This window comes from Ziziphus jujuba, chromosome 10, assembly GCF_031755915.1.
Source record: "Ziziphus jujuba cultivar Dongzao chromosome 10, ASM3175591v1".
NCBI classification, from domain to species: Eukaryota; Viridiplantae; Streptophyta; class Magnoliopsida; order Rosales; family Rhamnaceae; genus Ziziphus; species Ziziphus jujuba.
In genome coordinates, this window is record NC_083388.1 from 9,263,739 (window position 1) to 9,278,387 (window position 14,649).

At 31.9% G+C, this 14,649-nt stretch overlaps 2 protein-coding genes across 2 annotated transcripts; one reads left to right on the forward strand and one right to left on the reverse strand.

Annotated features, from left to right (window-relative positions):
* The first annotated feature begins 4,483 nt into the window (after positions 1–4,483).
* Positions 4,484–7,549, forward strand: LOC107410989 (serine/threonine-protein kinase PCRK1). Its single transcript, XM_048468277.2, has 4 exons — positions 4,484–5,189; positions 6,007–6,267; positions 6,523–6,645; positions 6,846–7,549. Exons 1-4 carry the CDS (start codon positions 4,791–4,793, stop codon positions 7,407–7,409), a joined length of 1,347 nt encoding a protein of 448 aa, XP_048324234.1. The 5' UTR covers positions 4,484–4,790; the 3' UTR covers positions 7,410–7,549.
* Positions 7,550–9,665: 2,116 nt separating this feature from the next.
* On the reverse strand, positions 9,666–13,504 carry LOC107411110 (probable serine/threonine-protein kinase PBL10). The gene is made up of 7 exons (XM_016018628.4): positions 13,221–13,504; positions 12,710–12,803; positions 11,539–11,861; positions 11,133–11,268; positions 10,900–11,042; positions 10,657–10,780; positions 9,666–10,466 (listed from the first exon to the last, which is right to left on the reverse strand). Exons 2-7 carry the CDS (start codon positions 12,759–12,761, stop codon positions 10,027–10,029), a joined length of 1,218 nt encoding a protein of 405 aa, XP_015874114.2. The 5' UTR covers positions 12,762–12,803; positions 13,221–13,504; the 3' UTR covers positions 9,666–10,026.
* Between the last annotated feature and the right edge of the window lie 1,145 nt (positions 13,505–14,649).

The window sequence follows — 14,649 nt, forward strand, 5'->3', positions numbered from 1 at the left end:
ATATATGTGCGTGTGTTTGTGTCTGTGTACATGTGTATATAAATATATATACAGCGTTTCTACGATGCGATCCGTTTGTATACGGACAGACCACATCATAGTCTTTCTCATATATATATATATATATATATAACCAAGTTTTATAGGATATTTGATAGTTTTGCCTTAAAATTTCATTTTTTAAGCTACTAAATCAATTAAAGAATTGAGATTTAAAAAAATATTTATAATTCTTTGTCTTTATTCAGCTCACTTTCTCTAAAAAAAAATTATTATCTCACTAAATATATATATCTCACCACTAATTGAATTTGAAATCACAAATCTAAAAACTATAAATAAAAATATGATATTAAAGCCATCAAAGCAATCTGATATGAAAATTATATATTTGTATAATTTTTACCTAAATTAGGATATTTTATTTTTAATATAAGTGTTGATGCACGTCTTTCAACATGTTCTAAAGCATAAAATTAGATTTATACACCCCCATATGAAGAGGTGTGCATCACACTTTATTAAATTTTGGATATCCCAATGTAAAAAAATTATACATGCATATATTCGGTCAAACATAGCTTAAATAAGGTGCATCCTAATTATTTTTAAAATAAAATTAACCATTCATGGTTATTGAATTTATAAATTGGATTGAACTTTTATATTTAAATGAAAGTCCAATAATCAGAAAGAATGAACCTAGCTTCAAAAAAATAAAGTTCTTCTTATGGAGCTTATAGCTATAATATAATTTATATACAACTAATTAAAAGTATCCTCTAAACATAGCTCCGTCTTGTATTATTAATTATTTGATATATACATATATATATATATATGTATCACTCTGAAATTATGATTAAATATTTATTCGATGGTCATTAAATATTCCTTCAATGATTATATATGTAATTTATTATTTGCTTTAAATATTATAGTATAAGTAAATATGTTTCTTATATCTCTATTATACTAGAAATGGTTGGTGAATCTCAAAATTTAGCACGAGGTATGCATAAAAAAAAAAAAATTAGAAAAAAGCATAAACTAACGTTACCTTCCTTCCTTCCTCCAAATGTTGACTTTTACATGAATTAAAAATTGTCAAAAATTTAATGTTAATTCTGACAAATGCAGCATGTTTTTTGATACTATAAGGCGACATGTCCTATTCCAATATTTCTTTAAAAATACTCCACCGAATATGAAACCGTGAAATGATGAGACAGAACATAGACAATACATAAATTTTCAACATTTCGATTTGATATCTTACTTGCTGCATAGCAGCAAAGTAAAAATCAAAAAAGAAAATTAGCTGATATATGTATGCCATTTTTTGAAATAATTGTTATGAAATATGGACAATACATCTATCATCTTCACGTCAAAAAAAAAAAAAAAAAGTAAAAAAGGAGAAAGATATTGCATTTCTGGTGTTCATAACATTTTATATATATATATATATATATATTGAAATTTTCCGGTATAGACAGTATATGCTATGTTATAATATAGATGATTTGTACTACGTTATAGTGTAGACAGTTTTAAAAATAATAATTTTTAAAAAAATCATCATCAATATTTATTTTTATGTGATAGTATTAACGATGATTTTTTAAAAAATCATTGTTGATTTTAAGATCCGTATGATAAAATAGGCTGTTCACACCATAAACGGATTTTATATATATAATAGGAATTTCTATGGTAATCATCACAGCTAAAGCTTTCATCCAAAAAAAGAAAAAGAAAAATTGTGGCCGGAGCCTGCAAGGCTATACTACAGCTGCATAATGGTAATGGTATATATACCATTTACATATCATAGAGCTTGGCTTAGGTCTCTTACAGTCCTTATTTCAAATCTCTCACAATTAATTTTAATTAAACAATATTTTATAAAGCACCAAGTCATTTTCATTAATACCCAGAAAAAAGCTCTTGTCATTTTCGTTATACACAAGAAGAAATTGAATAATCGTGATGCTTTCAAAGAAACTTTGGAATTGCATATTATACTTGTTGGGCTTTTTTTATTCCATTATATCCTATATGGTTGGGATTTGGGAAGGTTTATTTTGTATACCTAAAATTTTGTATTTTCTAAATTATATATTAAATTAGAGAAAATTTATTTATTTATTTATTTAGTTATAATCAAAACAAACTTACATAAAAGAGTTAAATATCAAAATTCATTGTCATCTAGTATGCAAATAAAAAGGTTAATTATATTTTTACAGTTTTTAATATAGAAAAAGTGCATTTTTCAACTCTTAAGTTTAAAATGTTACACTTTAAATTTTCAAAAACTTATTGCCTTTTTTATTTTTTTAAAAAAAAAATGTTTCTACTTATTGCATTTTATACAATTTGATGTTTGGACAAAAGGCCCATCGCACATATCCATTTTTAAAATACAATATTTTGTTACAATTTAGGTCTTTCTAATTAAGTTTAAAATTTACATTATTGTCAAATAAAAAAAAGGTGAGAAATTTACTTTTTAATATTCTCAAGTGCTAATTATCATTTGTCAAAAAATTTCAATTGGATCATAATATAAAAAATTAAAACTTCAAGGTTTAATTTTAAATTTGAAAACTAAAACTGCACCAGCTTTTTCAAATTAAAAGATATCAAAATGCAGTTAATTAAATGCACTTTACTACCTTTTAAATTGGATGAAATTTGTTTTGGAATCACTATTTTTTTTTTCCTCAACATTTCATGCCTTTAATTTCCTAAAATTACTTATTGGTATCAAAACCATTAAATGCCAAACAGAACTCTAAAAGTGTTTATTGATTTTTAATCCTTAATTTTATTTATTTCCTCCATTTCTTGTTTTCAATGCACATGTTTAGGTTATTATGGATGAATTAATGAATGAGAATTTTTTTTTTTTTAAAAAAAAAAGGATTGAACCATTAAGGTTTTGTTGGCATTTGATATCATTGCCATGAATACGTAAATTTTGAAACTTAGAAAGTATCAAATGTAAGAAAATAAGGAAATAAAAACAAAAATAGAAAAAAAAAATCCAAAATGAAATTTTCCCAAAGTAAAAGCTAGTAAAGTCCGTTTGTGATGAATAGGTAGTAAAAAAATTCATTAAAAAAAAAAATAATAGCTAGTAAAAAACATTGAACCCCTTTTTGAAAAAGACGACATTTAGGACAGGTGTAGTTACAAATATATATATATATATATATATATTTGGTAATAATTTGAGAGGAAACATTATTATTCGATGATGCATGCAGGTGAATTGAAATGTGGGTTGACGTTGCTTGTAAATTAAGGAGAGGGAAGAAATTATTTTTATTATTATTGTTTTTTTTTTTTTGGACAAAGACTCTATGATGGAACTTTTTCGGTGAAAAGACTACATGATGGTTCGGTGGTATAAATTTAAAAGAAATTCGTAGTTGTTGCTTAATTTATGAATTTGTTTTTGTCCTTGTAATTATTTACAATTAAATTTTAAGTTTTCCGAATTGCCTTCAGAAGCTTCGATCCCATATCAGTCACTATTAATCAAAGTGTAAATGAGAAGCTGCCATTTGGAATGTTTCAATTTTGTACGAATATATAAATGTCATTTAAAGGACCCAACCCCTAGAATTTTTATATATTCTTTTTTTATTTATGAACCAAAAAAAATAAAAAAAAATCAATACGATCCAAAAACTAAGTAATAAAATTCCAAAATGCATGGTTAAAAGTATAATCTAATTAGTTAATTAATTAATTTTCCCAGAAAAATGGATAAATTCTATTTTAATGGATTTTTTTTTTTCATCTTAACTCAATTAATTGTTAATGCTCAAAAAATTCAATTAATTTTGTGAATTATTTTTAAAAAATTGGCCGAATAATATTTTTGTCACTCTAATATATCGTTGAGAAATATTATTAATGACTTATATTATATATATAATTAAATATAATAATATTATTATATCTAGCATTGAATATTCTCTTTAATATGTGATTAAAGAAAAGTAATTCAAAGAAAATTAAGAAAAAAAGAATACCGTTGCATAAAGAAGGAAATACATCTATTTTTTTTAAAAAAATATTTTACGAGAAGAAAAAATATACTTTTTAATTCTAGAAGAAATTGACTGACTCAGAATAATGACGTGGACAGATGTGACCAACCGAGAAGACCCACAGTGGACCCACCAAAGTGGTCAAAATACGGAAATTCTACCCTCTTCCCAATTCTTCAGTAGTTTGCGTTTCTTAATGACACGAAAAATAAATAAATAAATAAAACGAAAGCAGCCCTCCAAATGGCACCAAACTATTTATAAAATTCCATTTAAGCCCCTCAACGAACCTACTGGCTGCGGGACCCCCAAAACCAGGTTCACCGTTGTCTGGTACATTACACGGACCCCAATCCTCAGAAAACATAAAAGCTCAGTCGCTCTCTCCCTCGTGATCCCCTTCTATCTCTGCAACACGACAATGGGGGTTTTGACGGGCTCTTATTCATTTATTTTTTAAAAAAACTAAAAACTGAGAAAGAAAAAAAAAAAAAAAAAAGCACAAAACAACAGGAAAAAATGACCTGAATTTTTGAAAAAAATATATATATATATATATATATATTTATAATTATTTTTCCATTTCCACGTCCACCAATCGGAGCTGAAGTTGGTCGATGCCCAAGTCTTATTATTTTACCTGCTCCATAGCTTCCATTGACTCTCTCAATCACTATATCTCTCTGCAATTCGTGAAATTTGATTTTTAGGCACCCAAAAAGAATGAAGTGTTTCCATTTTACCAACGGAGAGAGGCGGGACGACGAGGACGGTGTCGTTTCGAGGTTATCGAAGGTGTCGTGGGCACGCTCTCTCAGCGTTGCTTCAAGCACCGTGGATACCACTCGCCGCTCCGAGTTTGACTCGGACTCTAGGGACCTTTCCGACTCGGTTAGCTTCTATGAGTTCCTGTCTCAGCGGAGAGCTAATGATCTGCGGGTGTTTTCCTTCTCGGAGTTGAAATCGGCGACTAGAGGGTTCAGCAGGGCGTTGATGGTTGGGGAAGGAGGGTTTGGGTGCGTGTTTAGAGGGGTGGTTAGGGTTCCTGAGGATGAGATTACTGATGGCTCTCCTTCTAAAATGGACGTTGCTATCAAACAGTTGAATCGTAGTGGCTTCCAGGCATGCCTTTTCTTCTTCTTCTTCTTCTTCTTCTTTCTTCTTGTTTTTTTTTTTTTTTTTTTTTTTTGTTCTTGTTTTGGACTCATTTTTGGATTGCAATTCCCAGCTGCAAAATTTGGACGTTGGGTACAAGTGGATCGAAAAGCTCGCTTTCATCATTTTAAATCTAAAAAAAATGAATTTGGGTGTGCGTTTTAGTTCATAATGTTGAGTTTTGTGTTTAAATTCAACTGGAATTTCACTTCTGAACTTGTTCGAGCATTTCATCTATTAAATCCGAAATACGCATTTCGAATTGAATTTTTTTTTTTTTTTCTGGGATAATTGTTTTCTGCTTTTGCGGACTTTTGTTTTATGTTTTTAAATTTTTTTGGTGGGATTATGTTTCTCATTTTCTAGATTGAAGGGTTTGGATGTTTTCTAAGTGTGATGTGTCCCATCTCACGATGCTCTACAATCTACAATGCCAACAGGCATATGTCACCCTCATTGCTTCAGCTTGCGTCAGAAGATGCTCTGCTTCAGTCTCACAGCTTTTGCACCAAGCATGAGTTAATTGCTTGTCTGAGCTCATTTTAGCTTTTGGGCATGAACAGTTTGAGTGATAACCATTCTTCAATGAAGAATACATGATTTTCATGGACAATTTCCACATATTACTATGATGATGATTTGATCATTGTTATTTTATTTCTTTGCTGATTTCTTTTGCAAGATTTAATGTGTTTTCTAAGCTTTTGTTTTTTGAATGACATCGTACAAGTGCTTAATTTAAGGTTGTCTAATGGGGTTATGGTATTTGCATTCTAGTATCCAGGGGCATAAAGAGTGGATAAATGAAGTGAACTTTTTGGGTGTTGTGAAGCACCCAAATCTTGTGAAATTAATAGGATATTGTGCAGAGGATGATGAAAGAGGGATCCAACGGCTTTTGGTCTATGAACTTATGCGTAATAAAAGCTTGGAAGACCATCTTTTGGCTCGAATGCCATCACCTCTTCCATGGATGACGAGATTAAAAATTGCACAAGATTCAGCCCGAGGGTTGGCTTATCTTCATGAAGAAATGGATTTTCAGGTATCTTATTCTATATTTATTTATTTATTTCCTCAAATTACCCTTTTTAGTTGCTTGTGCATTGATTGCAGATGTATTCAACTAATAATCTTATTATTTGGTAAGAGATATTTCAAATGCTGTGTGGTCTTTTCCTCTATTATGCAAACACTTTCTTCTTTTACACATTTTTTTCCTACAATGTCAATGGTCATGGCTGATAGATTACTTTCCATTCATTCTCAAGTCATTATAATTTGAATTCCATTGGTGCAGCTAATATTTCGGGATTTTAAAACATCAAACATTCTTCTGGATGAGGATTTCAATGCAAAACTTTCAGATTTTGGACTGGCTCGACAAGGACCTCCTGAAGGGATGAGTCATGTTTCAACATCAGTAAGTCTTGGTATATGGTATAAGTTATATAGTTGGGAACATTTTTCTCTTAAAGTTTTGAAATGCAAATTCGGTGGATTTGACCCATTAGGCCTTATTGATAAAAACTAATTGATTATCATTATTCTGTGCTCTCTTGTTTAGAAGCTATTCAAATAATTTTATGTACACTTTAAAGATGGCTATCATTCTGTCTCTAGGTTGTGGGCACAGTTGGCTATGCGGCTCCAGAGTACGTCCAGACTGGGAAGCTGACTGCTAAGAGTGATGTTTGGAGCTTTGGTGTGGTTCTTTATGAGCTCATCACAGGAAGGAGAGCAGTAGAGAGAAACCTACCGCGAAGTGAGCAGAAGCTCTTGGAGTGGGTGAGGCCTTACATTTCAGACTCGAAGAAATTCCACCTTATTGTAGACCCTCGACTTGAAGGAGAGTATTGCATTAAATCAGCTTACAAGGTTGCATCCTTAGCTAACAGATGTCTACTAAAACAGCCAAGGTCTCGTCCTAAAATGAGTGAGGTGGTTGAGACTTTGGGAAACATTATCAATGAGACTTCTTCTCAAGAAGCTGCCCTTGAACCTGTTAATGAAACCGAAGAAGCAAAAGAAGAAAATGTAGGGGACAGTGAACCCGAGTCTGGTAAACAAGGAAACAATTACCTAAAGAAGGTGTTTGATATAAGAGATTTTGTCAACTTAAGAAATAAATCCATTGGGAAATTAGATTGGAGAAATTGGACTCCCGGAATGATAAGAACTTGGTAAAAAGTTATAGCTTTTGTCAATGATATATATGTGTATTGACATATATTTCACACCAGAGAAATGAAAATGTAGATATGTTCTACTTCTATCCTTCAAAATTTGTAGCCTTGAAACCAATCTGTTTCAGGGGGCTTATTTCATGGCCTATTGTTTGTTGGAGTTGGAAATATTTAGTAGTGAGGGAAGCTTCACTTTCCTTGCATATGCTCTTCCTTTTCCTATAGAGGAGATGGCTTTTTATGATGGCTGTCTAGTCGTCTTGCACTGAAGGCGATGCCAACTTTGCCCCATAATTGAATGTTTTAGAGGGTGCGGAATTTCTACTCAATGGGCGATGATTTGAGTTCCCTAACATGGAGGTGACACCATTATGATATATTATGATTCATATGTTCTCATTTAACCCAGTAAGTGAATCAAGGTTAATTATTAATAGGAGAATCCGCCTCCACCTTAGTAAAAAAACACAGTAACGCTACGCTACCAAATTTGTACACCAAATTTTGTTTACCAAAAATGAAATGGCTGTTTATTATTGGGTTCAATTTCCAGTTTCAATGAATTTGTAATATAGGTATTTTTTTTCAACCATTAATGTACTGCCACATCATTTTGTAAATAAAGTTTTGTATACATATTTGATTGCTATAGTACTGATTGGAAAGGAGGAAAAAAAAAAAAAAAGGCCTCACCATACAAAATATAGATGACAATTTAAGGAAAGTCTGTCCCTTGTGTCGTGTTTCTTGCATAAGACCCAAGTCTAGGTTACATGTCTATCTATTGACAAACCCAAAGAAAACCCAAAGAACTTCAATACTCGGCCCATTACTCTTTCTTCAGACGTGAGCGTTTCGTTGGATCGGATGTGGTTGTTGTTTAAGTAAATTATCTTCTATGTTAGAAAAAAAATATTTAATCTATTTAAGTAGAATATAATTTATTCTTAAATTTAATTATATTGTTTTAAACATAATTATATTTGATGGAGAATGTTTAATTAACAAAATATTCAACCTTAATTATGTTTTGTTGATTAAAACATTATCGCCAAATATAATTATATTTAAAAAAAAATTAATGAAATTTATGAATAAATTATATTCTAATTGGGTATGTTTAACATTTTTGTTTCTACTATAAATAAGTTTCAATTTTTAATATAAAAAATATGTTTAGTTATACTTAGTTGAACAGTTTAATATTTTGATATGATCTGAAAAATGATTATGAATTTTAGATCATGTCTGAACAATTTAGCCTTTTCAACTAGAGTCTACTAAAAATTTAATGAATAAAGATATTTTAAAAAACTATATAAAATAAAGTGGGATAAATGAAAATGACAGTGTAACAAATAGCAACATTTGTTTTTCTTGTCTCAGTAAAGTAAAAACCCCATCTTTCATGTGTAATATCTGATCTATAAAGATCATTAAATCTATATACACCCAAAAAAAAAAAAAAAATTATCGGATTTCCCAATTTAACCAAAAACTATATATATATATATATATATGAAATGAAATAAAATAAAATAAAATAAATAAAAAGAACAATGGTTGTGTAACTTGTGTTCTTTTGGGGACAAAGACTCGTCGACAACATAGAATTTAGGAAAAAACCATATAAAACATATATTAAATGCACGTGTTTGAAGGAAATGTAATTTGAAATTAGGGAGGCACATCATAAACTAGAAAAGTTGTGAACAATCAGCGGTTTTGGCGCTAGATTTAACCCAAAAAACAAATTGACTAAACACACCGCTTGAACTTTTCAATCAGACAAGTCCTTTTTCTTTCTTGTCTTGACCCCTCTATTAGTGGGTTTTGATGGGTTTGAGATATATATATATATATATATTAATCAGGATTACCATATTTCATAAAATGCGAAGGTTTATAAAATATGAAGGTTTTACCACCACACCGACCTCATTTGTCAAAGGGATCTAATACTTTTAGCAATCCTACACTATAAAAGTTTTGGTAGCCTTTCAACTTTTTCCATTGGTAGTGTACAAAAATAAAAAATTCAAATAGATTCAAAATCCCAGCGGACTTTCAAGTGTGCTCCAATGTGATCCATCTCATTGTGCATAACTTTCCATGCTTGATAAGACTGGCATGTGCAAAACCTTGAAAAGCAGCCCAAGCTGAACCTTAAAAGCTCCACTTTTCTAATTTTAGCTCTTTTCACAAACACAAATAACATGATACAGCAAATCAGTACCATGCAAAGACACAGAATCCATCTCGAAATCAAATATACTGTGAAAAAATTTTCCACCGTGGGAAATATGAAGAAGACAGCTAATAATAGTCATCACGGGGAAGCAAATTACAAAGCCTATTTTTCAAGCTGCTTCCAGTTGTTACAAACAATTTGGTAACCCCAGCAGGGGTACAAACATTGTTGGTATTACTCATGTTACAAGTTCAAGAAATAATCCACAAAAGGTCGATATTTGATTACATTAGCTGAAATAAGAACTGTACAGTCACTGGATCGATGTCGGTATAGGTTTGAAATTGTTGCAAACCAGCTTCTTTAAATACTTTTTTTTTCTTGTTTTTTACTTGAAAGTAGAGTCAAAACTCTTTAACTCACACTTCTAAGCATAGAGAGGAGAAACGGAGGGCCGAGGATAAGAACTTACGGCCCTTTTATTGATATTAACATCGTCAGCACTTCGTCTACGCATTCTTTGGCCATTGGTTGGGTTGTTCCGATTACCTCCAGATTCCTTAGAATCATGTAGTTGCTCTAAAGCTGTTACAACCTCATCCATGTTAGGCCTGAACTTGGCCTCTGCTGATAAGCATCTCAACGCAAGGTTAGCTGCTTTATAGGCACCTTCCATTGAATACTGGCCTTCAAGACGGTTGTCTAAAATGCGAAAGATCTTACGTTTGTTTGCCAGATAAGGTTTTGCCCACTCCACCAGATTGTGCTCTCCAGAAGGTCTATTCTTGTCAATTGCTCTCCGACCAGACAACATTTCTAATAAGACCACTCCGAAACTATATACGTCACTCCTTGCAGTTAGATGGCCTTCAGTGAGAAAAAAAAGGAAAGTAGATAAGAAAATATAAGTACACGCTATTTTGATATACGGTAATAGAGAACTAAATCTATAGCAAAGACTCTTAACTTGAATTAACAACAATGAATTAACTAATAGTAAAATAGCTAGGAAATCTTATTCAATTATGAATTTGATATTGATAAAGATAAACGGTACCCGTGGCTAGATATTCTGGTGCTGCATATCCATAGGTCCCCATCACCCTGGTAGAGACATGGCTTTTATCACCGGTTGGCCCATCCTTTGCCAATCCAAAATCAGAAAGTTTGGCATTGTAGTTCTGAAATCATATCACATAAGTTGTTCTCAGTTAGCTATCAGAAAAAAATATCCCTTGAACCTATCAAACAAAACAGATATAATATTACAGAAGGCACCATGTTTTTAGGTGTTACGTACTGAATCCAGAAGGATGTTAGAAGTCTTGAAGTCCCGATATATCACTTTAGTTTCTGCACTGTGAAGAAAAGCAAGGCCCTTTGCAGCACCAAGAGCGACCTTCAAGCGTAGTTTCCAAGAAAGAGGCTGAAAATATGAACCCCCTGATACAGAAACGGCCAAGAAGTCAATTTGAAATCAAAATGAAAAAGGCTTTTGTTTTCAAGGTGTCTATGAGATGTGAAAGGAAGTACTTCTAAACAAATGATTTTCCAAGCTGCCTCGAGGCATGAATTCATACACCAGAAGCCGGTGTTCCTCTTCCAAGCAATAGCCAATCAGTTTAACAAGATTAGGGTGATAAAGCTGCCCAAGATAATTCACTTCTGCCTGTAGCACCAACCAAATCACATGATAAGTCAATAATTAAAAAAGTGGCAGTTTATCACAATTTTGTTTCTTATGAGGCATGTTAAGCATGCAACTCCAGTACTAAAGGATGACTGGTTTACATTTCAAAGCAAGCACAAAGTCGTTCCATAACCAATGCAACCTTAACACCATATGTTCAAAAGGTCCTCTAAGAAAACATAAGACAAGTACAACACTGAGCTAGTTCTTTGTGTATGCAGGAACTAAGAAAATAAATTATCAACTCACCAACCACTCCTTATGACCCTGAAAACCTTCTTGATTAAGCCTTTTCACAGCAATAACCATGCCAGTCCCAGGTTTTGCAGCAGTAAATGAATTCTCATCAATCCACCCCTTAAAGACTGAACCAAAACCACCCTCTCCTAGCACACTATCAGGCCGAAAATTCCTGGTGGCCATTTTGAGATCAGCAAAACTAAATCTCTTCACATTGGAGGACTGCAAAATCTCACCCTCACTCCTTGGTGTTGGAGGAACTGAAAGTGATAAGACATTGCTGCTTGTACTGCTGAAGTTTCCATCCGTACTAACACAGTTTGAATTTACCCCTGCACAAGTAAAATATATAACCTCTACATAAATTTACTGTCACAGGCAATTCCGTACAAAATTCCTCATTCTTGCTGAACTCAAAACCTCCATATTCCATTTTAACATAGGTCCAAAAGCACACTAAAATATCAACATTCACAAAATCCAGTAATCTCCTCAAGGATAAAAATATATATATATATATATATATATCAACTCCCTTTAATTACCACCTCAGGGGCAATGACAGGAAGGAGCGAGGAATTGGCAGTGTCACATATTAAATGCGAAAGAGAAAAACCAAAGGAAAGGTGTACTTTTTTCTATTTTGGCTGCTTACTTCAAAAAGAAGAGTAAAGTGAAGTGAACCTAGCACGCAGTAATAGACGAATGTAGAGGAGATAATTGCGGTCATTACATTTTCATATTGTTAGATAGACCCGACAATTATTAAAAGATTTTCGATTTCCTTTTCATCTTGTGCATTTTTACCAACTCCAATAAGCAAAATGTGGAAAAAGGAAAAAGACTTTTAAAGACGCCAACGTTCTCAACAACACCTACCTACAAAAAGATCAAAGAAAGTTCGAAAAGCCCAGCAAATTTCTCATTGAACATCCCATATTATCGGGATATAAATCCAAAATTAGCAAAGATCCATATATGGCTCAAAACCCACTTCATCAAACGTAGAATCACCATTCAAAAATCGAATAGCTAGTATTACCCTCCGCCAAAATGGGGATTTTTTGCCCGAAAATTAATAAACATTCTCATATACATCAATCGCTTTGTGACAGTAGAAGGTACAAAAAAATCAGATAAACTTCACCATCTTAATAAGAATCTCCGATATTCTACATACCTGTATTACATGGGCTCTCAGCTTTGACTCGGGAGCTCAGGCAAACCCCCATGAGAACTCGTCCACAAACCAACTAGCCTGTCGGATTTCCTCCCTACGGATCACAAGATTTAGAGATTCAGCAACACCAAACTGATATATATATATATATATATAACTAAGAGCTACAGGCTTCAGCTGCACCAAAACTTGAAATGAACCTTCAAAACGGCTATAATTGAACGATGAAATCGAAGCAGATCTGAAAGGAAAAAACAACCCTTTTGCTATGGAAACGAAAACCCTTTAAAGAAGAAAAATAAAAAAAGCTGGCTTTCCAATCCAAATCAAACAGACCCCAAAAAACCTGTTTGCTTTTTTTTTTTTTTTTTTTTTTTCTTTGCAACTTTTGGTAGTAAAAGATTTGAATTGTAAGGAAACAGAGGATGTAAAAAAATAATAAAATGAAATAAAATAATACAAAATTAAGCACAAACCAATTAACAGGAAGACAGAGAATTTGAAAACCCACCTATTATCTTTCTGTGAATCAAACACCGAAACACAGAGAAGGAAGATAAGAGTGAAGATATAGAAAGTAAGGATGGGTTGCTGTCCTGTTTTTAGAGTTTTTTTTTTTTTGTCTGGTTGCTTAAGAAGCTGCGGGAGAGCTTTCCCGAAGAGGTTGAGCAAGTTGACTGAGCTTTCAGCTAAGCTTGTTTCTGAATGGAAAAAAATAAATAAATAAATAAATAAATATGGACAGATAGAGAGGAAGTTGAAGCTGATAAAGGAAGGTGGGGAGAACTGCATTAATGGCGGGCTGGTCCCGCCCTTTATCTCTACGTTTTTTGTTTTTGTTTTTGTTTTTTTTTGGTACTCTTTTTTTTTTGCTTCCTCTTCTTGTCTCTTTCATCTCTAATCTCATTTCTCAGCCGTTGGATCTGTTGGTTTCTGATCGATTTCATTTTTCCAACCATCAAAGATGGCTCGGCTTTCTTTCTTCTTACAGCTGGCTTCGCTTTTACAAGCTGCCTAACGTTGTAACAAATTTTTTTTTTTTTTTTTGGCTAATATATATATATATATATATATAATATGTATGTAACTTGCTCGTTGCTTTGAAAATATTTTTATATAATATGTGTTTTAAAATTTTTTTTTTTTCAGTTCTTAGAAACAATAAATTTAATATATTATGTTTGCAAGCTCGTAAATTAAATATGTTTATAAACATAACATTTTTTGTTATGATTATTCTAATTTTTCCAAACTAGTATTTATTTTTTATATTCGATAAAATCGTATAGAAATTGTTTTCTAAGAAAAGCCAAAGACATCCTTTATTTAGACACTATATATATATATATATATATATATTGTTGTAGATGTTTATCATATCAACCATTTCAATTACAAAATCCAAAAAACAAAATTTGATAAGATACACAAGTAGAAAAAAAATAAACAATTGTTCATGTGCCTTTTTGTAGCATGCTGAAATATAGGATACTAAACAAAAAAAATCAAGAAAGTCAATACATACGTGTAATACAGAAACAAAATCCAATTTGCAGATTTTTTTTTCTTTTTTTTTTTTTTTGGTGGAAATTCTGTTTCTATCAATACATATGAAGAATAGGCATTTATTTGACAACTAATATAAAGTATGAGGGAGTCATCAAGTAGGCCAAAGAAAGTGTGCAACTAGTGTTTCATTAAAATAGTGGGGGTCCTACAAAATTGCAAGTTGGGTTTTTTTTAGGTTCCTTGTATATTACTTGATTTCTCCTCTTGTGATGCATGCCTAGTTGTGAGTTGTGCATGGGACCCAAACAAGTGTGCTTGTCTTATGATGAAGGGTATTAATCTTTGTTAAAGTTACATAAATTCCTTCTCTCTTCTCCCCCACAATTATGTCATTTTCTAATTACTCATTCCTTTTTTTTTCTTTTTTCTTT